The sequence below is a fragment of the Balaenoptera physalus genome, assembly GCF_965194825.1.
Source record: "Balaenoptera physalus genome assembly, chromosome: 1".
Taxonomy (NCBI): domain Eukaryota; kingdom Metazoa; phylum Chordata; class Mammalia; order Artiodactyla; family Balaenopteridae; genus Balaenoptera; species Balaenoptera physalus.
In genome coordinates this window covers 148,308,696-148,334,787 of record NC_138882.1, presented here as the reverse complement: position 1 = coordinate 148,334,787, position 26,092 = coordinate 148,308,696, and the positions used below count along the sequence as shown (strand labels likewise).

General features: G+C 41.8%; 1 protein-coding gene across 4 annotated transcripts in view; it reads right to left on the bottom strand.

The window, feature by feature from the left end:
- FYB2 (FYN binding protein 2) overlaps positions 1 to 25,582 on the bottom strand; it is a 145,345-nt gene extending 119,763 nt beyond the window's left edge. For 3 of the 4 annotated variants that reach the window (XM_082414940.1, XM_082414939.1, XM_082414941.1), the window contains exon 1: positions 25,369 to 25,582. In XM_082414940.1, coding sequence (XP_082271066.1) covers positions 25,369 to 25,377 — 9 coding nt within the window. In that variant the 5' untranslated portion in view covers positions 25,378 to 25,582. The remainder of the gene's footprint in view (positions 1 to 25,368) is intronic. The other variant, XM_082414938.1, reaches the window with a different exon arrangement.
- Between the last annotated feature and the right edge of the window lie 510 nt (positions 25,583 to 26,092).

Genomic DNA, 26,092 nt, shown 5'->3' with positions numbered 1-26,092 from the left:
TCCATCCTATATATATACTAGTTTGCATCTGCTAACCCCAGACTCCTACCCCATCCCTCCCCCAATCCTGGCCTTGACAACCACAAATCTATTCTCTATGTCTGTCAGTTTCTGTTTCATAGATATGTTCATTTGTGTCATATTTTAGATCCCACATATAAGTGATATCATATAATATTTGTGTTTATCTGTCTGACCTATTTCACTAAGTATGATAATCTCTGGGTCCGTCCATGTTGCTGCAAATGTCATTATTTCATTCTTTTTTATGGCTGAGTAACATTCCATTGTATATATATACTATATCTTATTTATCCATTCATCTGTCGATAGACATTTAAGTTGTGTCCATGTCTTGGCTATTGTAAATAGTTAAAGCCTGTGATGTTTTAAAATGAACTCTATGCTATAGCATGCCTTTTCTCTGTGACAGGCTTTCATTTGTCTTTCCCCAAATTCATTCAGCAATTGTGTATTGCGTTCCTACTATGGGTAACATAAATGATTAAAATACACACAGGCCTTGCCCTCATGGTGCTCACAGTCTTATGGAAAAGACGGAAAAGTAAACAGATGATAACAGCACCCAGTGGTCACTGGGACCAGGCAGCACCAGGGCTAGCAGAGGGAAAACCTAACCAGGTTTGGGGAGTGCAAAGTCCTTCCTGGAGAAAACCAGATGTGAAGAACAAACAGGAGCTTGACCGTCAGAAGGGTGGGGGACATTCTAGGTAGAGGAGACATTTTTAAGACCTGAGACATTTATAAGACCTAAGTCTGGTATGTGTGGGTTTCCAAAGTGGAGAGTGTGGCTGAAATGTGAGATGGGGAGCGGTAAGAAATTGGGCCAAGCCTTCAACCTGAAAGGCCCTGCAAGCCATTAAAAACAAACTTCTCAACACATGTTTACATGTTTGCATTTTTATGGTTCTAAATACCTTCACAGGCTATACAGGGAAATGGTAAATTAGAAATCAATATTTTGCAACTTACCCTCATTCAAGTCATGGCAATATAGAAATCCTCAAGATGAGGAAAATGGAGAGAGCTATTCATTTCAAACAAATGAGGTTTATGATGCCTTTTAGGAAATCAGAAAAAAAAAAAAAAAAACCAAAACAACCTAAACCAAAACAGAAAAACCACAATGGTCTAGAGATTGCTTTAAGATACCAAAATGTTGCTTTTTAAGGGCATTTTGTGGTGGGGTGAAGGTCTCAGAGGAAATATTGGGCCATACATCCTCAGATGCCTAATTCAAACTGAAGGTCCCAGCAGAGGCGCTCAAGCATGACTGAGTTAATAGTCTGGGGATAAGGGCCTGAAGTCAGAATTTATGATCTCTGCCGGCAGGCCAGTCCTTAAACTACCCCATTACTGGCTTCCTCATTACGTTCTACATGCTTGTTTGGCATTGAAACTTGGGGCAAGAACAGGGAAATTTCCCTAGACTGGCTGCCAGCAAGTTGGAAAAATCGACCACAGAGTGTCCTTATTTGAAAATGCTTCCTGCTCTCCGTACCGCCCTCTTGTGCCCCAGACAGAACAGTCATTCAGTGTCCATTGGGTTTGTGACAGTTTTATTTAAAGCGCAATTTACTGAACACTGAAAAGAGAAGGGCTGAATAACTTCTTTGAGCCACTTTATTGCTTTGACCCTACAGCGTGTGATATAAACTCCTTAGCCAATGAGGCCATTTTAATTTCTTAGGTTTGCTTTTCAAATTAGAGTCCCAGCTGCATGAAGAAACAGTAAAAGAAATCAAAGACATCATTCTAAATGCAACAGGGAACAGATTTTACAGGTGTTTGATGTTTTTGTTTTGTTTTTGTTTTCTAAAGAAGAGAAAGCAGCTCCTATCTCCTTTTCTGTCTATTCAGTAGCTTCTCTCTCCAATAATAGCCATAGAAGTCACCTTGAAGATTTGCAGTGCCAATAATCCCCATGGGTATCACCATCCCCTCCACCACCTCTACCACCATGGCCCCACCACCATACCACACACTAAGCTGTGTGGACCCCCGCAACAGGTGCTTTCCAGATATAACCTCCTACCAACCAGGCTGGGCAGGTGTTATTATCCCCATTTTAAAGATAAGAAAACTGAGGTTTGGAGAGAGACAACAGTTCAGCTTAGAGATTAAAAACCATGTTGTGATCGCTAATTATTAGAGAGATGCAAATCAAAACCACAGTGAGGTATCACCTCACACCAGTCAGAATGGCCATCATCAAAAAGTCTACAAATAAATGCTGGAGAGTGTGTGAAGAAAAGGGAACCCTCGTACACTGTTGGTGGGAAAGTAAATTGGTGCAGCCACTATGGAGAACAGTATGGAGTTTCCTTAAGAAACTAAAAATAGAGTTGCCATATGATCCTGCAGTCCCACTCCTGGGCATATATCCGGAATAGATGAAAACTCTAATTTGAAAAGATACATGCACCTCAGTGTTCATAGCAGCACTGTTTATAATGGTCAAGACATAGAAACTACCCAAGTGTCCAACAACATACAATTGGCTTAAGAAGATGTGGTCCATATATACAACGGAATATTACTCAGCCACAAAAAAGAATGAGATATTGCCATTTGTAGCAACATGGATGGACCTAGAGATTATCACACTAAGTGAAGTAAGTCAGACAGAGAACAACAAATAGTATATCACTTATATGTGGAATCTAAAAAAAAATACAAATGAATCCATATTCAAAACATAAACAGGGCTTCCCTGGTGGCGCAGTGGTTGAGAATCTGCCTGCCAATGCAGGGGACACGGGTTCGAGCCCTGGTCTGGGAAGATCCCACATGCTGCGGAGCAACTAGGCCCGTGAGCCACAACTACTGAGCCTGCGCGTCTGGAGCCTGTGCTCCGCAACAGGAGAGGCCGCGATAGTGAGAGGCCCGCGCACCGCGATGAAGAGTGGCCCCCACTTGCCACAACTAGAGAAAGCCCTCACACAGAAACGAAGACCCCACACAGCCAAAAATAAAATTAATTAATTAATTAATTAAAATACTTATTAAAAAAAATAATAAACAAACTCACAGACATAGAAATACACTGATGATTACCAAAGGGGAGAGAGAGGAGTGAGGGATAAATTAGGAGTATGGGATTAATAGATACAAACTACTATACTTAAAATATACAAGCAACAAGGATTTACTGTATAGCACAGGGAATTATACCCAACATCTTTTTTTTTTTTTTTTTCACACACACACACTGTATTTTATTTTTACAAGAGATAAGTAGACTGACACCAAGCATTGTACATGGATGACCACAACAAAAGCAACAATGATTGCAATTACCAAACATGAAACACACTCATACTATGTCATAATATTGACATTCTACCCAACATCTTATAATAACCTATCATGGAATACAGTTTGCATAAAAAAAAAGAATCACTACACTGTATACCTGAAACCAACATAATATTGTAAATCAACTATACTTCAATTTAAAAAAGCCATGTTGTGGACTTCGTGTGTTTAGATCTTGCCCTTTCACTCTCAGCAAGGTGATGTCCAACTTTACCTTTATCACCTCAGTTCTCATGAGTAAAACGGAAACAATAATAGTGTTTACTCTACTGTTGCCTATTAATTTAGACAATCCTTGTTAAGTGTTTAGCATGGGGCCTGGTGCATAGCATGTTTTCTATAAATTCTAGCTATTATTATTATTGTTATTATTATTACTGGTGTTGTCGAAGTTTGCATCATTATAAGAGGTAAATTTGAATTTAAAAATCAAGTCTGATTCCAAAACTCAAGCTCTTTCATTCTACTGCATTGGGTTAGACCCTTTTCTTACACTGTATTGTTTACTCAACGCTGCCATGGAGAAGTGGTTAACTTCCTTTTACAGATGAAGAGACTAAACTGGAGGGACCAAGTTACTTGCCTAAGATCAAAGAGCTAAGAAATGGCCGACCCTAGACCTTGGGACCTCCATCCCCAGCTCTTTCTAAGACACTACTGCAGCCTCAATTTTTGTCTGAAAACAGTCAAGAAATGCAACTGAAGAGTGTCTGCCAGGCCCTTTATCTGGGACAAGATTTCTTCATCCAAAACTGATGCTCAGCAATCTTTGTACTTTCTGAATACGTATCCTGCTAATCCACTCACTGAACCTCGGGATCTTTACTCAAAGAACTAGTGAAGTCAAAGCCTCTTGTGAGAGGTTTGCAGCAGCAATTTTACTTACACACTGATCCCTGACACAGGCTCCCGGCACCAGCTCCTAATTTCCTTCACCTTGGGAGGGTGCCAGCTGTGTGGGACCAGGGATAAACTCTGCAACCCAGCCATTTCCTAGGAAAGAGGCAACCTTGGCCCCTTGGAAGAAACCATGAACTGATGGATTTATGGAGAAACGGTTACTACTGTAGTAGAAAAGCATTGACTAGAGGAGGCCTGGGTTACTCTTTTGGCTCTTCTCCCTAGATGTGTGTTTTGAGAGAGGCCCTTTATACCTCTTCCCCATCTGTGAAATAGACATGCTGATTTACAGCATGAGAGTTAACTAATGCCTCTTTCATGACTAAGAGGCTGAATAACACTAATCTCTGTTGAGCATTCCTTCCTGCCTTCTTCATTCGTTAGCTTATTCAATCAACAAACATGAATCCCCTGGAGCAGATGTGAACCCAAGTTTCCAAGCTGCACATCCCCAGGGGCACTTGTCACATTGTGATCACACAGACCATTCACACAGACTACCCTGTAGACAGTGTCCTCTGGAGACCTGCAACTCATTGGCTCCCCTGCAGATACAAGTGGTGATCGTGGTGAACAAATGTTCTCTGTCCTCGTGGGACTAATTATAAGCAAATGGATTGTGTTAAAGGTCAAGAGAGATAATTCATTCAGTCGTTCATTAACTAGTCAAATGCCTATTATGTACTAGGTTGTGTTCTAGGCATGTGAAAAGGCACGATAAATCATAATACAGGATATTATCAACAGCTTGTTTTCCTCTCATTTCCCCCTCTAAATTCTTATTGTTCTTGAAGCTTCCAGACTTATCTTCTCTAGGGCATCCATTGCACTGGATATATTTCTCACTTTCTTATTCACCCTTGGTTTTCCTAACATAGTGCCTGGAGCAGAGACGACAGTAAATATTTACTGAAGGAATGAATGCCCCCATACTTTCACACACATTTCACCCTCTGCCTAGAATGTTCTTCTCCTTTTTTCTTGTCTGAAGTGTGTGCACTGCTTGACTCGGCTCAGTTGTAACTCCCTGAGGAAGCCGTCCATCAAGTATGCAGTGAGAGGTACTGACTCCTCTCTGCTCCCGGAAACCCTGTGCTTCTCTCAGTTGCAGTGTTGATTAAATAGTTATTGTCTTTTACATTTCCCCTTCCTTCCTAGACTAAGAGCTACTGTAAGTACAGCAATAGGATTAAGCATGTGGGCTTTGTTTGGAGTTGAAAGTCTTAGGTTAAAACCCTATTGATACAGCCACTATGGAGAACAGTATGGAGGTTCCTTAAAAAACTACAGATAGAACTACCATACGACCCAGCAATCCCACTACTGGGCATATACCCTGAGAAAACCACAATTCAAAAAGAGTCATGTACCAAAATGTTCATTGCAGCTCTATTTACAATAGCCAGAACATGGAAGCAACCTAAGTGTCCATCAACAGATGAATGGATAAAGAAGATGTGGCACATATATACAATGGAATATTACTCAGCCATAAAAAGAAACAAAATGGAGTTATCTGTAGTGAGGTGGATGGACCTAGAGTCTGTCATACAGAGTGAAGTAAGTCAGAAAGAGAAAAACAAATACCGTATGCTAACACATACATATGGAATCTAAGAAAGAAAAACAAAGGTCATGAAGAACCTAGGGGTAAGACGGGAATAAAGACACAGACCTACTAGAGAATGGACTTGAGGATATAGGGAGGGGGAAGGGTAAGCTGTGACAAAGTGAGAGAGTGGCATGGACATATATACACTACCAAACGTAAAATAGATAGCTAGTGGGAAGCAGCCGCATAGCACAGGGAGATCAGCTCTGTGCTTTGTGACCACCTAGAGGGGTGGGATAGGGAGGGTGGGAGGGAGGGAGATGCAAGAGGGAAGGGATATGGGAACATATGTATATGTATAACTGATTCACTTTGTTATAAAGCAGAAACTAACACACCATTGTAAAGCAATTATACTCCAATAAAGATGTTAAAAAAAAACCACAAAACCCTATCTGTATGAATTCTGGCTCTGTCACCTTGAAAAAACTATTTCTGTTCTCTGTTCCCTATTTCCAGATTAGTAAATTGGAGATTCAACTATTCACATCATAGAACTGCCATAGACATCAACACTGGCCCAGTGCCTGGCACAAAGGAGGCCTCCAGTAATGACATTTTGATGAGAAGAGCTGTAATATGGATAAAAAGAACGATGATTATGAACAGGAGGAGGAGGAAGCTGATGATGTTGATGATCATGATTATCGTGGTGATTTTGACAATGATGAAATGATTGTCCGTGTCAAAGAGCACATGCTTAGGAAATATGTACAGAATTAATTGGCCTGATGATTTCAGATGGAAAAATTGTATCCATTCTAATTGGTGGCATTTTGGTTTCCAGTAACAGAAATGCTTCCATTTTGACCCCCCTCTTCTTCTGCATTCACTGACCTGAAGTATCCATGGATTTTACCCCTTGGTTCTACTCATTTTGTGAAACCTCTGTATCCTTCCCCATTCCCCACCTGTGCCCCAACCCAGCCAACAAAGCTAGTTCAGAATAATGGACGGCAACATGGGACCCACCTTTCAGACATTCAGTTTGGCTTTACTTAGGTTCAATCTACATTTGCACTCCCTCCTGAAGGCTTCTCTTGTTTACTGGAAGCTAAATCTAGAAATACCAAAGGGGCCCCAAGCAAGAAAAGAAAATGACAAGGCAACTAGATGGAGATGGCCTTGTACTGATCTCATGGGTGCTGGGTCAGACTTTGTCACTTAGCTCAGAGATACTAGCTTGAGGTAAACAGGCAGAATAATTGAAGGGCAAAATGAGGAGAATGTATGGCTTAGTGGTACATTAACTGAGATTTTTCTTTGTGTTAAGTGACCAGAGGAAATAATAAGCCTTTAATAACAGATGATGCTGGCAAACAAAATATAACCATTGGCAATTGCCTGACTTCGAGAGAAGAAATATGAGAATTAGGAGAGAAGTGATCTAGTTGATTTTTAAGGTGTATCTCCTTGGGTCCTTGTGAAGAATGTGTAAGCTTTTGACTCATTGAGGCCAAATTGAATATAGAAATAATACTGGAATCAGCCCGGGGGTGAATATCTATGTCACTCTGTGATCTTTGAGAAGTCATTTAGTTTCTCAGAGCCTCAATTTGTTCATCTATAGAATAGGATACCTTGCTTTTGAAAGTTCGTGGTAAGGATTAGAAATCCCTGAGTCTAACTTGAGGCTGATCACACAGTAAACAGTTAATGAATTTATGTTGACTAAAGGAACATGCATACAAGAAGTTTATTAATCACAACCTTATTCAACCATATAGAAATTATTTCTCACAGCACTTACCATGGCTTGAGGAAGTTAGCTAAAACACATACTGACCAATTGAAGATATAAAATCTCATTCTTTTTTTGTAATACTTAAAATGTAAATAATTGTATTTGTCCTGTCTACCTCACAAAGTCCTTATAAATATCAAATGCAATGAATTATGAGGACACTTTGAATAAAATAAAAAATATACGGAATGCAACACAGATTTAAGACATTATCTTTAAACATGTATAAATGCCATAGATCTGACACAAAAGGATTTTCCAGATAGAAAGAGCAGTTAACCCTTGGAATTGGCTTACCAAAGGGGAGAAGCAATTAGCTTGGGATTTCAGTGTTCAACAAGGCAGCTACCACGTGGTAGATACTCAAAAATACATAACTAAATTAATGAATAGATGAATAAACCTCATGGAGGGCTGGAGTAAAAAGAGGGAGAATGGCTTAAAGCAGGACTCAATATAATGATTCTATGAAGCTCTATCTGAAACTTTGAAACTAAGCAGTTCCCTAACCACATACCCGCTGGCTCATAAGCAACTTGAGGAAGGGGGAAAGGACTTAGGTAATTCAGAATCTGTTCTATCCTTGCTGTCGGCCCACACACACACTCTTCACCCTAGTACTTCTCCATTGCTGTGTAGAGGATGCAGTCCTCAACAGAGGCACACAAGTGCCCAAGTTTTCCTTATGCCACTGTCCCTTTGTACCCAAACACGCCATGCCATTTTCTGCCTCGGTTCCTGCGTATATGCTATTCCCTATGCCTGGAATGCCTTTCCCTTTCCCATCCCCCATTGCTTGGTGAACGCTTTTCATCTTTTAAAACCCAAATCAGAAATTACCTCCCTTGGGAAAGGCTTTTCTACCTTACCCACGTCTAGTTAAAAGATTCTCTCTCTCTGCTCCCTCAGTTACTTGAACATAGTCTCATTGTTCACATTGTTATAATTGTCACACTGTATTATAATTGTTATTTATATACATCTTCCCTATTAAACTCTGAGCAATTTGAGGAAGGTATAAATTGTGTTTGATTTTGTGGTCCCTCAGCACCTTGTCTGTTAAATGAAAGATCTCTGGGACAGATTTGCCTTCAACTCCTGGATCAACTTAATAGTTGTGTGGCTTTGGGATCTAGTTACTTAAACTCACTGAGGCTTATTCTCCCCACCTGAAAACAGGAGCAGTAATGTTACTCTTCCTTGCCAGATCGCTGTGCAGATTAAATTATATTATTCAAAGGAAGAGCTAGACACAGTGCTTAGACTCCAAAACGCTATCTATTGTCATTATTGTTGTTATTTAATCATTTAAACCATCAGGAGAGAGAACAGTGAACAAGAAGTAGGCACTGCCTCTTCCTAATGGAATTTACAATCTAGAGTGGGAGAAATTAAATGGATATTTACACTTAAAAAAAAAAAGCTGTGACCCATGCTCTGAAAAAAAAAAAAAAAACACAACAACTTTGGGGTGAATATGGTCAGGATAGGCTAGGACTGTGGTAGGCTGAATAATGTCCCCTCCCAAAGATATCCATGCCCTAATCCTCAGAACCTGTGAATATGTCATCTTACATGGTAAAAGAGGACTTAGAAATGTGATTGAGTTAAAGATCTTGAGATGGGGAAATTATCCTGGATTATCCAGGTGGGCTTAATATAATTATAAGGGCCTTTATAAGAGGAAGGGAGGAAAGTCATAGAAGATAGGAAGACGTAAGCAGAGGTCACAGAGAAGATACTCTGCTGCCGGTCTGAAGCGGGAGGAAGGGCCCATAGACCAAGGCATGTGGGTAGTTTCTAGGCTGAAAAAGGCAAGGAAACGGACTCTTCCAGAGATCCTCCAGAAGAAACGCAGCCCCGCAGACCCACTTTAAACCTATGACCTCCAGAACCGTAAGAGAATGAATTTGTGGTACTTTAAGCCACCAAGTTCGTGGTAATTTGTTACAGCAGCAATAGGAAACTAGTATACATGCTCTGAAATAAAACTTAGGGGCATATAGTGGTTAGGATAGGAGAGGTTTTATTGTAACCAAGCAACTGCTCAATCTCAGTGGCTTAACCTAAAGGTCAGCCTCGCTCACTCTCTCTCCTTCTCTCTCTCTCTCTCTCTCACACACACACACACACACACACTACATGTCCGATATGAGTTGGAAATGACTCTGTTCCTCATCCTCACTGAGGGACCTACCATCAAGTGATGTCACCCTCTCAACACATGGCTTGAAAGTCATGGAGCTAGAATTTGAACCAAATGTTTGACTTGAAGCTATTAGATGCTCAGTATTGACTACGATCCTACATTTGGAGATCATTAGCCAGAGAAGCAAAAAGAAATGTGGAGACATTAAGGTGTGAGTTGTTGTTTCATATTCTACGTGGTAAAACAGTGGGTTTACCAATGAATAAAATAACCATCACTAATCCTCTTAACCTCCCCACGAACCAGAAATTTTCCCTTGATGTTAGGTATAAAATCTTTGAATGTCAGCACTCAAAGTGGTAACTGAAGGTTCTGATTCAACCTACTGTGATATAGATGAAGATTCTGAAGACTTGCCCAAAGTCACATAGATTTCCTGCCAAGGCCAAGACTGTTTCTCAAAACAACACTTTTCTTAACATTTTGGGTGGGAGAATTGAAGCAGAGAAAGACATTCCATGTAAATCTTTGCACCATTTTAATAAGATAGATTCAGATATTATTCCAACATTTCAGGTTTTAAACACTGAGGTCCATGGAGTTAATGTCCCAAGGGGTACAGCTTAACCTTCAGCCTCTGGAACCCTGCCCAGGCTCCTAACCTGTACCACGCTGCCTCATCTGGGTGGACGTGGCCCTCTCTCCATCGGTGCTGGTAGCATGGAAAGGCAATAATGGGATTCCTTCTCATCCCTTACCGCCCCCAGGTCCACACTGCACTCCTGGGGTGGAGGAGAAAACAGGAAACATCCCGACAGTAAGTCTGAAAGTTGAATATTCTCTCCTAAATCAGTCTTGTGAAGCTAAAAGTCAATAGAAATCTCTCTTCAGCACTAGTAAAGATATGGGAGATTTATAGCCTGTGAGGCAAAGATGAATGCCTTCGCCTGTTGAAGGAGTTAATTGGAAAGTACTCAAAACAGTTACAGATATATTTGGAAACAACTTTTCAGATGAAGGGCGTTTACCAGGTTCTGTTTTTCTGCTGGGAGATTTCTTACTGTTTTTTATTGTGAATGCATGCTATGAAGAGATGTCTTCTGAAAGAGAGGCTTGAGGAACGGTAAGAATGTTTTGACTATGCCATTTTCCCTGGGGGTAGTATATGGTCAAAACTGCTTTTGTTTTTCAAAGCAGAGACTGAGGCTATTTGTGTCCTTGGGTTTCATGGCATTGGTGTGCTGGGATACCTCCCCTTTTGCAGCTAGCTCTGTACTTTTGACAGCCTGATACCACTATCCTAGAGTTTCTGGGAGAGAGGAACTCTTACAGAACATGTTCTTTAAAACTGCAGCTTCTGGGTTTGAATCCCAGTGCCACCGCCAACTGGCTGTGTGACCTTCAGCAAACTGTTCAACCTCTCTGGGTCTCTCAGAGGGAGTGCCTACCTCCCTAATGACAGTGCCTATCTTAGAGTGGCTGTGAGTTAATACATATCTAGCACTCAGAGCCATGACTGATGTACAGATGTGCTCGCTGTTAGCTGCTATTGTTAATAATGACAATAACAAAACCATGTAACCTCAAAGAACTTTTGTTTCCTCATCTGTAAAATGGGGATAATATTTCTCTCAGGTGATTTGTGAGCTTGAATGAAATAATGCACTTAGTGCAGGGATTGGCACAGAGTGGGTCCTCCATCAATATTATCTTCCTTTCTTCCTGCAATATAGTTCAACACAGTAGTCACTAAGCAAGGTACATGGGTGGGCGCTAAGGGGAATTAAGAGCACAGAGCTGGTTAGAGCACACCTACTGTTAATTCATTTGTTTCTGAGAATTACAGAGCCAGGCATTAGGGTCCCTTGCCCATGACATGTAGATCAGAATGAGGCAGAAACATCTTACATTCTTCCTAAGGTCTTACCACCCAGCTTAAAAGGACTAGCAGGTTAGACTAAGAGTGCATGGATATATTTGATGCTAGCTGCTTTTTTTCGAAATGTCACCTCATTCCTTTAATCCTTGTTAGTAAGTGAGGAAACTGAGGCCTCCCTGAGGTGAAACACTTGCCTCAGCGCACACAGGCAGGAGCGGCAGAGACTAAATTCAGAAAGCGGTCCTCCGACTCCCAATTCAGTGTCCTTTCCTGGGTACCACAGCTTGGGGAAAAGCTCCAGAGCATGTACTCAGAAACAGCGCTGGGTGAAAAACAAAACACAGGAGACTTTGGGGTGATGTTTTTAAGGGCGTGGAAGGTGGCACTTCTGTCCTGATCCTTTAAACGTTTAAATGACAACGCTGCTTTGTTTTTGTATATCAACTTCAAATTGTTAAACACCTTTCCCAAGTGTGATTTCCTTTTTCTTACCTGAGATCACACACTGATCTTTGAGATGAGCTCTTGGCTGGCTCCCAGAAAGTGGAGAGTGCAGGGCTCGGAAAGTGCTTTGAATTCTACTGTCTTCTCTGCTCAAATTTTGGTTGGGGAATTGTAATGATATCAACAATTCTGAATATTTGTATGGAATTTTATTATTTACAACAGTACCTTCACATACATTATCCTGTGTAATCCTCATGGACAAACTATCAAAAAGGTATCATTAGACACACAGAGATAAGAACACTGAGTCTCAGAGAAGTTAAGTGGTTCGTTCAAGGCCACATAACAAGTGGTTGGGATGGCAGACCTAGACTCAGATTCAGGCGTTCTGTTTGAAACATTTCTAAACACCTCTGTCCAATAAACCACTCACTGTGATCATTCTAAAAAGGAACCAAACCAGGGATCAAGAATAGGGACCCTGAGTCAAATATGTCTGAGTTTGAGTCCTGATTCTGCCTTATCTGTAAACTGGGTAAGATGAAAACAGTCATAGAGTGACGGGTAAGGAGTAAAACTTGAACTTTTTCCAGTATTATGATTCAAAACTGTTCATTATTGCTGAAGCATGTTATCTGTAACTTGCCTGTATTTAGTATGTACTAACAAAATATTAGTATTAATTTTAAAAAATCACCCCAAGAGCTTGCTATTTTAGAGTTTCACAGACGAGGAAAACCAAACCCAAGAGCCAGTGATCAGAAAGGAACACTGACCACTGGCCCTGAGAGCATGTCACTCTATTTCCAAAGCGGGGTACTAAGAAATACTTCTCAGATTTCTTCTCTGAGGAGCTAAGCACAGCTGTCTTTTTTTGAGAAGTCAGAACAACAACATGGTACAAAATCCTTCCCAGGTTGATGGAGGAAGGGCACTGCATTGGGTATTCACATAAATTCTCTTAATTTCCCGATCAGGTCCATGTAAGAGTTTGCTAGGCCTGCCATAAAAAAGGTACCCCGGACTGTGCGACTCAAACAACGGTTCTGGAGGTTGGAAGTCCAAGATCAAGGTGTCAGCAGGGTTGGTTCCTTCTGAGGGCTGTGAGGGAAGGATCTGTTCCAGGCCTTTCTCCCTGGCCTGTAGATGGCCGTCTTCATGTTCACAAGATGTTCTCCTTTTATCTTCATGTTGTCCTCCCTCTGTGTGTATCTCCATATCCACATCCCTCCTTTTTATGAGGACACCAGTCATATTGGATTAGACCTGCCCTAATAACCTCACTTTAACTTCGTGACCTCTGTAAAGACCCTATTTCCAAATAAGGTCACCTTCTGAGGCAGTGGGGGGTTAAGACCTCAACATATGGATTTGCAGGGAGGGGACACAGTTCAACCCATAATGGTCCATTTATTATGACTGTACCGTATTGCTATTTTAGTTTTTAGAATTACCTGCCCTTTGAGCTCATTGAGCTGTCCTAAGCTCTTTATATAAAACTCAGTTGACTGCTGAGCGGTAGCTATTATGATCCCATTTACAAATGAGAACTGGGCACAGGGAGATTAGGTAACTTGCTCAAAGCTGAACAGCTAGTAAATGGTGGAGCCAGAAACTGAAACCAGATGGGCTGCCCCAGAGTCTGTACTTTGAAGTGCCAGGCTGTGCTGCCTCTGGGATCTCACAGTCCAGACCTGGGGCTGTTCAAAGGGCTGGGGTCTTGCAAGGTGGAGAAAGACCAGTTGTGAGCCAGGGGCTAGGGAAGGCTTCTCAGGGAGGTGATACCTGAGCTGAGTATTAATGAAATGACAATCAGGATTCTGGAGAGAGGAGCGTGCATGGGGTAGAACAGGCTGGAGCACAAGGGGTGCAGGGCCAGGAGGCTGGGGTGGGAGCACCTTGGCCTCGTCAGCCAGGTGAAGGGGCTTGGGCTCTACCTGCACAGGCAACAAGGGGCAACTGAAGGGGATTCAGCAGGGGCGTGACATGATCAGATTAGCCTATTAGAACCACCTCTCCAGTAGAGAAATGTAGGTGCATAGTTTGGGGAAGGGAAAACTTGACTCAATGTCAAGGTAACACTGGGTAAATCCAGGGTGCAAGCTGCTGGTTAAGACCGGACATCAGCCCTGCAGCTGTGCAGGCCACTTAATGTTTCAAGGTCAAGGGCAAAGCAACACAGTTCAAGATGCCCCTGCAGCACATTTTCTCTGCAAAGACAGTGGTGAGGTGGCCAGTCTTTAGGAATTGTGAATAATTGGGTGATCTTTCCTTGTCCCCTTCTCAGATATTCTCTTGGAACTCCCAAGAAGCCTCACCCCGACGATCTGATCTGAATCCCCAGTGAACTCCACTCTCCCAAGAACAAGCTCGTTAACAAAAGACCATTTTTACAGGTATATCCTTCTCAGCGGGCCCATCTCCTCTTTCAGATGTTACCCTGTCTCATGACCTATTTATTAAAGATCAGAGAAAGACAAATATCATATGATATCACTTATATGTGGAATCTTAAAAAAGGGTACAAATGAACTTATCTACAAAACAGAAATAGAGTTATAGATGTAGAAAACAAACTTATGATTACCAGGGGATAAGGCATGGGGAGGGATAAATTGGGAGACTGGGACTGACATACACGCACGACTATATATAAAATAGATAACTAATAAGGACCTACTGTATAGCACAGGGAACTCTACTCAATACTCTGTAATGGCCTATATGGGAGAAGAATCTTTAAAAAAGTGGATATATGTATATGTATAACTGAATCACTTTGCTGTACAGCAGAAACTAACACAACATTATAAACCGACTATACTTCAATAAGTTTTTTTTAAAAATCAGAGTATTCAGGAAAAAACCCTGAAATTGTTCTTGAGGGCTTGCTAAGTGGTCTCACAGGCATTTAGAACCCAGGTTCTAGACTAAATGCTGTCAAAAATAAGCCACATATGACCTTGAGAAAGTCCTGCAGTCCCAGGACACCAGAGCATGAGAAGACTGCAGGGGACGTTTAGTCCCATTTGGGAGGTGCAGTCCCTCAGTGGCTCCCTTGGCCTCCAGGATAAAGTACATCTGCATTCAGGGGCTTTCTGGTCCCTATTTACTTCTTGGGATTTGATTCTAGCTCCTTCCTTCCCGGATTCTCACCCCACCATGTTGCTCAGCTCTGCTCCTTTGTCCATGTTCTGCTTTCCTCCCCTCCTTTCCTCCTTCCCTGATGAAGTGCCACCTAGATCTCTGACGTGCAACTCAGATACCAACTCCTCCAATGCGGCCAGGATGGTTGCACTTTGGGTTAGGCCCCTATTCTCGGTGCTCCTGTTGAAACCTGAGCCTTTCTTCCTTATTCTACTTTTCATTAATATTGCAGTTGTCTGTTTTCTTGACACTCTCCCCTGCAAAACTGAACAACTAGAGGGCATCTATGATAGGCCCCCTCTCAGAAATTCTAAGCAAGGGCCTGATTCAGAGAAGATGTTTGGTGAATTTCTATCAAATAATGCAAGGGGAGAGTGTAGGCATCTGCTGCCCAGAGTTTACTCTCAGAATTAACAAGAACATTTAAGAGCATCCACTCTGTATGAGGCACAGTGGGGAAGTAGTTACAAAGTGTGGGTCCACTTTCCCCCGTGGGTCCCAAGTTTCCCATCTCTAAAATGGGAGTTGTTAGACTGGTTGGTCTTTGAGAAATCTCCCAACTCCTACATTTTATTTTTCAATGGCTGGCTCAAATCACTTGACTATTAAGAGGCAGAAATAAACATAAATATGGATCTTTCAACTCCAACTCCAATGCTCATTAATCAAAAATTCAAGTACCGAACAGTCAGCTCTACCCACCACCAGAGCCTCCCATCGAGCCTCTTAGATAGCCTCAACCACCAGAGGGCAGACAACAGAAGCAAGAAAAACTACAATCCTGCAGCCTGTGGACCAAAAACCACAGTTACCGAAAGATAGAGAAGATGAAAAGGCAGAGGGCTATGTACCAGATGAAGGAACAAGAAAAAACCCCAGAAAAACAACTAAATGAAGTGGAGATAGGCAACCTCCCAGAAAAAGAATTCAGAATAATGATAGTGAAGATGATCCAGGACCTCGGAAAAAGAATGGAGGCAAAGATTGAGAAGACGCAAGAAATGATTAACAAAGACCTAGAAGAATTAAAGAACAAACAAACAGAGATGACCAATACAATAACTGAAATGAAAACTACACTACAAGGAATCAATAGCAGAATAACTGAGGCAGAAGAACGGATAAGTGACCTGGAAGACAGAATGGTGGAATTCACTGCTGCGGAACAGAATAAAGAAAAAAGAATGAAAAGAAATGAAGACAGCCTAAGAGACCTCTGGGACAACATTAAACACAACAACATTCGCATTATAGGGGTCCCAGAAGGAGAAGAGAGAGAGAAAGGACCAGAGAAAATATTTGAAGAGATTATAGTCGAAAACTTCCCTAACATGGGAAAGGAAATAGCCACCCAAGTCCAGGAAGCGCAGAGTCCCATACAGAATAAACCCAAGGAGAAACACGCCGAGACACATAGTAATCAAAGTGGCAAAAATTAAAGACAAAGAAAAATTATTGAAAGCAGCAAGGGAAAAATGACAAATAACATACAAGGGAACTCCCATAAGGTTAACAGCTGATTTCTCAGCAGAAACTCTGCAAGCCAGAAGGGAGTAGCATGATATACTTAAAGTGATGAAAGGGAAGAACCTACAACCAAGATTACTCTACCCAGCAAGGATCTCATTTAGATTTGATGGAGAAATCAAAAGCTTTACAGACAAGCAAAAGCTAAGAGAATTCAGCACCACCAAACCAGCTCTACAACAAATGCTAAAGGAACTTCTCTAAGTGGGAAACACAAGAGAAGAAAAGGACCTACAAAACAATTAAGAAAATGGTCATAGGAACATACATATCGATAATTACCTTAAACGTGAATGGATTAAATGCCCCAACCAAAAGACATAGACTGGCTGAATGGATACAAAAACAAGACCCATATATATGCTGTCTACAAGAGACCCACTTGAGACCTAAGGACACATACAGACTGAAAGTGAGGGGATGGAAAAAGATATTCCATGCAAATGGAAATCAAAAGAAACCTGGAGTAGCTATACTCATATCAGATAAAATAGACTTTAAAATAAAGAATGTTACAAGAGACAAGGAAGGACAGTACATAATGATCCAGGGATCAATCCAAGAAGAAGATATAACAATTATAAATATATATGCACCCAACATAGGAGCACCTCAATACATAAGGCAACTGCTAACAGCTCTAAAAGAGGAAATCGACAGTAACACAATAATAGTGGGGGATTTTAACACCTCACTTACACCAATGGACAGATCATCCAAAATGAAAATAAATAAGGAAACAGAAGCTTTAAATGACACAATAGACCAGATAGATTTAATTGATATATATAGGACATTCCATCCAAAAACAGCAGATTACACGTTCTTCTCAAGTGCGCACGGAACATTCTCCAGGATAGATCACATCTTGGGTCACAAATCAAGCCTCAGTAAATTTAAGAAAATTGAAATCATATCAAGCATCTTTTCTGACCACAACACTATGAGATTAGAAATGAATTACAGGGAAAAAAACATAAAAAAGACAAACACATGGAGGCTAAACAATACGTTACTAAATAACCAAGAGATCACTGAAGAAATCAAAGAGGAAATAAAAAAATACCTAGAGACAAATGACAATAAAAACACGACGACCCAAAACCTATGGGATGCAGCAAAAGCAGTTCTAAGAGGGAAGCTTATAGCTATACAAGCCTACCTAAAGAAACAAAAAAAACTCAAGTAAACAATCTAACCTTACACCTAAAGAAACTAGAGAAAGAAGAACAAACAAAACCCAAAGTTACCAGAAGGAAAGAAATCATAAAGATCAGAGCAGAAATAAATGAAATAGAAACAAAGAAAACAATAGCAAAGATCAATAAAACTAAAAGTTGGTTCTTTGAGAAGATAAACAAAATTGATAAGCCATTAGCCAGACTCATCAAGAAAAAGAGGGAGAGGACTCAAATCAATAAAATCAGAAATGAAAAAGGAGAAGTTACAACAGACACCGCAGAAATACAAAGCATCCTAAGAGACTACTACAAGCAACTTTATGCAAATAAAATGGACAACCTGGAAGAAATGGACAAATTCTTAGAAAGGTATAACATTCCAAGACTGAACCAGGAAGAAACAGAAAATATGAACAGACCAATCACAAGTAATGAAATTGAAACTGTGATTAAAAATCTTCCAACAAACAAAAGTCCAGGACCAGATGGCTTCACAGGTGAATTCTATCAAACATTTAGAGAAGAGCTAACACCCATCCTTTTCAAACTCTTCCAAAAAATTGCAGAGGAAGGAACACTCCCAAACTCATTCTATGAGGCCACCATCACCCTGATACCAAAACCAGACAAAGACACTACAAAAAAAGAAAATTACAGACCAGTATCACTGATGAATATAGATGCAAAAATCCTCAACAAAATACTAGCAAACAGAATCCAACAACACATTAAAAGGATCATACACCACGATCAAGTGGGATTTATCCCAGGGATGCAAGGATTCTTCAATATACGCAAATCAATCAATGTGATACACCATATTAACAAATTGAAGAATAAAAACCATATGATCATCTCAATAGATGCAGAAAAAGCTTTTGACAAAATTCAACACCCATTTATGATGAAAACTCTCCAGAAAGTGGGCATAGAGGGAACCTACCTCAACATAATAAAGGCCATATATGACAAACCCACAGCAAACATCATTCTCAATGGTGAAAAGCTGAAACCATTTCCTCTAAGATCAGGAACGAGACAAGGATGTCCACTCTCACCACTATTATTCAACATAGTTCTGGAAGTCCTAGCCACGGCAATCAGAGAAGAAAAAGAAATAAAAGGAATACAAATTGGAAAAGAAGAAGTAAAACTGTCACTGTTTGCGGATGACATGATACTATACATAGAGAATCCTAAAACTGCCACCAGAAAACTGCTAGAGCTAATTAATGAATATGGTAAAGTTGCAGGATACAAAATTAATGCACAGAAATCTCTTGCATTCCTATACACTAATGATGAAAAATCTGAAAGAGAAATTAGGGAAACACTCCCATTTACCATTGCAACAAAAAGAATAAAATACCTAGGAATAAACCTACCTAGGGAGACAAAAGACCTGTATGCAGAAAACTATAAGACACTGATGAAAGAAATTAAAGATGATACCAACAGATGGAGAGATATACCATGTTCTTGGATTGGAAGAATCAACATTGTGAAAATGACTCTACTACCCAAAGCAATCTACAGATTCAATGCAATCCCTATCAAATTACCAATGGCATTTTTTACGGAGCTAGAACAAATCATCTTAAAATTTGTATGGAGACACAAAAGACCCTGAATAGCCAAAGCAGTCTTGAGGCAAAAAAATGGAGCTGGAGGAATCAGACTCCCTGACTTCAGACTATACTACAAAGCTACAGTAATCAAGACAATATGGTACTGGCACAAAAACAGAAACATAGATCAATGGAACAAGATAGAAAGCCCAGAGATTAACCCACGCACCTATGGTCAACTAATCTATGACAAAAGAGGCAAAGATATACAATGGAGAAAAGACAGTCTCTTCAATAAGTGGTGCTGGGAAAACTGGACAGCTACATGTAAAAGAATGAAATTAGAATACTCCCTAACACCATACACAAAAATAAACTCAAAATGGATTAGAGACCGAAATATAAGACTGGACACTATAAAACTCTTAGAGGAAAACATAGGAAGAACACTCTTTGACATAAATCACAGCAAGATCTTTTTTGATCCACCTCCTAGAGTAATGGAAATAAAAACAAAAATAAACAAGTGGGACCTAATGAAACTTCAAAGCTTTTGCACAGCAAAGGAAACCATAAACAAGACGAAAAGACAACCCTCAGAATGGGAGAAAATATTTGCAAACGAATCAACGGACAAAGGATTAATCTCCAAAATATATAAACAGCTCATTCAGCTCAATATTAAAGAAACAAACACCCCAATCCAAAAATGGGCAGAAGACCTAAATAGACATTTCTCCAAAGAAGACATACAGACAGCCACGAAGCACATGAAAAGATGCTCAACATCACTAATTATTAGAGAAATGCAAATCAAAACTACAATGAGGTATCACCTCACTCCTATTAGAATGGGCATCATCAGAAAATCTACAAACAACAAATGCTGGAGAGGGTGTGGAGAAAAGGGAAACCTCTTGCACTGTTGGTGGGAATGTAAATTGATACAGCCACTATGGAGAACAATATGGAGGTTCCTTAAAAAACTAAAAATAGGATTACCATATGACCCAGCAATCCCACTACTGGGCATATACCCGGAGAAAACCGTAATTCAAAAAGACACATGCACCCGAATGTTCATTGCAGCACTATTTACAATAGCCAGGTCATGGAAGCAACCTAAATGCCCATCAACAGACGAATGGATAAAGAAGATGTGGTACATATATACAATGGAATATTACTCAGCCATAAAAAGGAACGAAATTGAGTCATTTGTTGAGACGTGGATGGATCTAGAGACTGTCATACAGAGTGAAGTAAGTCAGAAAGAGAAAAACAAATATCGTATATTAATGCATGTATGTGGAACCTAGAAAAATGGTACAGATGAGCCAGTTTGCAGGGCAGAAGTTGAGACACAGATGTAGAGAACGGACATATGGACACCAAGGGGGGAAAACTGCAGTGGGGTGGGGATGGTGGTGTGCTGAATTGGGCGATTGGGATTGACATGTATACACTGATGTGTATAAAATTGATGCCTAATAAGAACCTGCAGTATAAAAAAGCAAACAAAACAACTAATACTAAACTTTCATTGGGTTATTTGTATGGAAATATGTTAATATAAGTGTTTCAGACATTACATGAAATTTCTAAAAATCTTATATTTGTATTTGTATGGAAATATGTATGGAAATATGTTAATATAAATGTTTCAGACATTACATGAAATTTCTAAAAATCTTATATGTTCTGGTATAATGTTATAAGTAATAATCCTAGTTATTACTTTAAAATGTATATCTCAGAAATAACTAATTTTCTTGTCAACTGCATTATTATGAACTTTCATCAAATCTTTAACCGTGGTCATTTTTAAGTCTTTTGTCATTTACAGACAGTTCTGGGTGTACTCTGATTATTTTGCAAATATGTTCCTATAAAAGTGTTTCATCTTCAAGAAATTCATGGAAAAGACTCTGACAAGTACAGGTTTCTGGTAACTGACTGTACTGCTGAACTGAATGAATAAGCATTTTCAGAACTCTAATGAAAAACTGATGAACTCATAAAAGTGCTAACAAAAGATCAAGATGAAAAAAAACAATTAATTACATGGGACTGAGTGAACTGATGAGGATGAGTATAATTTTTGTGACTTTCTGTCTGAATTAAAAAAAAACAAAATCCCACAAGCACTCAGAGGCAAAGAATATACAAATCAATTTTCACTGCAAAGTAAAGGAGCTGTTGCAGTGGAGGATTACTGGACTGAATGTCAATATTATGACATAGTATGAGTGTGTTTCATGTTTGGTAATTGCAATCATTGTTGCTTTTGTTGTGGTCATCCATGTACAATGCTTGGTGTCAGTCTATTTATCTCTTGTAAAAATAAAATACAGTGTGTGTGTGTGAAAAAAAAAAACAATAAAAGATTAGGCTAAATGCAAAAAAAAAAAAAAAAAAAAATTCAAGTACCATTTTCTAAGCTTACTAGCATTCCCAGCTCAAAAGTGCTAGGATTCTCTCTTGCCAAGACGGTGGGGCTACCCAGCTGAGGGAGTGCACTAGGGTAGAACTTCACAGATTTAGAAAAACAAAAGCTCATCAATCTCTCTTTGGGTAGCTAAACTACATAATAAACTATATTTTTATAGAAACCCCCTGGAGCCTTATGTCTATAGGGGTGAATGATATGTTTTTTTTTATAACCAAAAAGAATGAAGGATACTTGTACCTACTGATGCAAAACAAACCACCTCAGAACTGAGTGGCCTGAAACAATAACCATTTTTCCATATCTCACAATTTTGTGGGATAGGAATTTGGGCAAGGCTCAGCTGGGTGACAGGGTGTTGATGAAATTGACCCAGTGGTATCTCACTGGTGGATGGGCTGGTCTGCAGAGCCCCGGTTCTTGTCTTGCAGGAATGCTGGAAGGCTAGGCTTAGGTGCTCAACCAGAGCACCTACCTGAGGTGTCTCCAAAGACCTCTTATGTGGAGGCTGAGGGCTACAAGAGTGAGGGTTCTCACAAACCAGATGGAAGCTGCATAGCCCTTTATGTCACAGCCTCTGAAGTCACATAATGTCACATGTGTTGCAGTCTATTGGCTAAAGCAGTCATGATTCTGCCCAGATTCAAGGGAAGGGAACACAAACTCCACTTCTTTATGGAGGAATGTCAGAGAATGTGTAGCCAAGTTTGAAAACCACCATGGTAACATATACTAAACACTACTATGCACCCAGTATTTGCTAGGCAACGAAAATTTACTCTCTTAGTCATACTTACTGCCTGGGCCTCTACCTTGAACTCTAAACCCAAATATCCAACTGCCCACTCAGCCCCTCAACCTACAACTTACTATGTCTAAAACTGACCCCTGATCTCCTTGCAAACCTGTTCTACTTTAAATTATCTCATTCAACCTCAACTCCATTCTTCCAGGGGCTCAGGCTTCACACCTTGGAGTCATTTTCTTTCACATTTTTTTGGTCCAATCCTTCAGTTAATCCTGTTGAATCTACCTTTAATATATATCTGGAATCTGACCATTTCTAGCCGCCTTTACTGCTAAGATTCTGGATTGAGCCACCGTGCTCTCTTGCTTGAATTAGGGCAAGAGCCTCCTAACTGGTCAGCCAACTTCTCATCCTGCTCTTTCTATCATCGAGTTTGTAAACAATAGCCAGGTGATCCTTTTAAAAAGTAAGTTGGATCATTCCCTTCTGCCACTCATGACACTCAGGTGCTCTCCGTCTCACTCAGAGGAAAACCTGGAATTCCTACAATGGCCTCCGGCACCCTACATGACCTGACCTCTACCTCTGACCACTCTCTCCTTTGATTTCTCTTTGCCAGCCATTTTACTGCCCCTTGAACCCATCAGACAAGCTTCTGCCCCAGGGCCTTTGCATTCGCTATTATCCCTCCGCAGAATACTCTTCCCTAAGAGATCCACAGGGCCATCTTCCTCACTTGCTTCAAAATTCTGCTCAAATGGCACCTTACATTGATGCCTTTCTTGAAACTATCCCATTTAAAACAGCAGCCTCTCCTGCTTGGTGCCTCACCATCCTTAAACGCTTCCTTATGCTGTGGTTCTATGTTGAATTCACTGACATTTGACCTAATATATATATACTGTGTGTGTGTGTGTATGTGTGTTTGTCTCTGCCACTAGTAAGTTGTATAAAGGCAGGCATTTTTGACTGGGTCACTGCGGCATCTGTAGCCCCTGAAACAGGCCTGACAACACAATGCAGGTGCTTAGTAATGCATATTGAATGGATATTTTATTGACTTAAGAAAAAAACCAAATCCTCCTTTTAAAATGAGAAATAACCCATATTTCTCTTTTGATCTTTTTTTCCCTCTTTCTCTGAGCAGAAAAAGTTGCATAACCACATCAGCTTATCCCATAACTGCATTATCTTCTCCCATAAAAATGTTATGAGCTAACATGCCCTTTGGTACATTTTTCTCTTCAGTTGCCTAACATTCCACCTGTTTTCTTGTCATCCTTGCTAGTGATACCTGGCTTACAGCTGGCCCTCAATATTTGTTATTGACAAATTGCAGCCTGTGCTACTTAACTGTGTGATATTGAGCAACAGACAACATTCTGTTTTCCCCCTATAAGAGCTGGGGCAATTGGCATTGACCTCACTGCGTTGTCATGTAGGTAAACTGAAATAATGATGCCAGTGCATATCCTGGCACACCAGAGAGGGCAAAATGTAAGTCCGTTTCTTTTTCTCACAATCACGCTAGATCTATTCAGCCTGCCATTTTTCCATCAAGGAGGAGCTTCTCAGAAGTTGCTGAACCGCAGGGTAGGGGGAGAGAGAATTCAGAGGAGGGGAGACGGAAGCCATACCAGCTTGCCTTTGCTCTCTCTTTTCCAAAACTCAGCTAGTTAAACTGGAGGGTCTGCCACAGAGAGACACGTGTCCGCTGCCCTGGGACAAAGGGGAGCTCCTCCTGATGGGTGACTGCTGAAGTGGCTCCTCCGTCCCAATGTGCCTCTGGGAAGGAAGCCTCCTGATTCACAGGAGAAAACGACTTGACTCCAAATGTATAATGAAGGTATGGAGGTGAAACGCATCCCTGCCCCGCCCCCTTGGAAAGAAACTGACTTATTGAAGGGGGGAAGGGAGGGGATGGAGAATTAGAGAAGGGAAAAGGAAACTATGGTCAGTCAGGCGGAGAAACTCCAGCTAGGCAAACAGCACGTGGCCAGCCAAGGAGAAGGGAAGTCCACCTGCTCTGTGCTGGGCACGTCCCCACAGGTCATCTTTATTTTTTACAAGCAGCTCCAATCATCTCACAAGCGACTTATTCTAGTAGTAATCCTATTCTACCAGCGAGGAACCAGACGCTTACGAAGATGCACTTAACTGGCCCCAGGCCACACAGTTTATAAGACGCAGAGCCGGCAGGAAAGTCACAAGCCACAGAAGAGCCCCCGCGGCCCTGCCCTCTGACCAGGGAAGCCCACGAATCTCCGGAGGACCGGCACAGTCCCCAAGGGCAAGCAAACAAAGAGGCCAACACTCACTGACACCCAGGCTGGGGGCGGGGGAGAGGGGGGAGGGGGGAGGAGGGGAGGTTGGAAGCCCAGCTCGCAGGGTTAGAGGTAAGGTCCCTCCCGCCACCCCTCCTGAGCGCCTCTGTGCCCTCAGCCTCCAAGGTGGCGCAGGACGGGTACATGCCCCTCTTCCGTCCCCCCCAACCTCCCCCCCCCCCGCCAGGCCGGTGTGAGCTGGGCGGCACTGCCACAACTAACACGTCCTGTTTATTCCTCTCCATGGGGAGGCGGGGCGCACAGGCAGCCTCTCCCCACGCTTTCTCCTGGGAGGAACTGCACCCGGCAAGGAAGGATCCACAGAAAGCCCACAGCTGACCCCGCACGACTCACCCCTTCCATGGCTTTCCACCGAGGCAGAGTCTGGGAGACGGAGTCTGGATCCTGGGGCCAAGAGTCCGTTTTGCTCCGCCTGCACCGGCCAGGAAGCAATCGCTTCCCCCGGCCGCCACGGACACACCTGAGCCCAGGCTCCCCACCTGCCCCACCTGGGCGGCAGCTCCTCCCTCTGCGGCGGCTGGAGCGCTCTTGCCCGCGGCGGGGGCGCGCGCCGGCCTCCGTCCGCCAAGTTTGCAGGGCCGGCACCTGCCGGGGTCGAGAGGCATCTCTCCGACCAAAGATCTGCAGGCTCTGGCCCTTCTCGGCAAGCGGCTCTCCCCACTGTTCTCCCCCAGGCTGGGCCGACAGTCACCCTGCAGGGAGTTCACACTGTGCCCGAGGCTCGGGGGAGCAGCCGGGGAACAGGGGGCGGCGGGGCTCCGGTTAGGGCAGCAGGCTCAGGCCCGACCATGTAATCTTCCTTAGTAACAGCCTCGGCCCACCCCGGCCGACCCTGCGGATGGCTACTCACCCTCACAGGAGGACAGGGAAGCCAAAGCCCAACGGGGGCAGGTAGTGCCCAAGCTCATAGAAGGATTTCAGGGAGGCCAGAAAGGGAGCTGCTATAATAGGGCATCTGTTTTGGGTCAGGCACTATCTAAGCATGATACATTATTCTATCCAAATCCTGCAATCGCCCTGGGAAGTGCTATAATCCCATTCAAAAGGGGAGAAATCT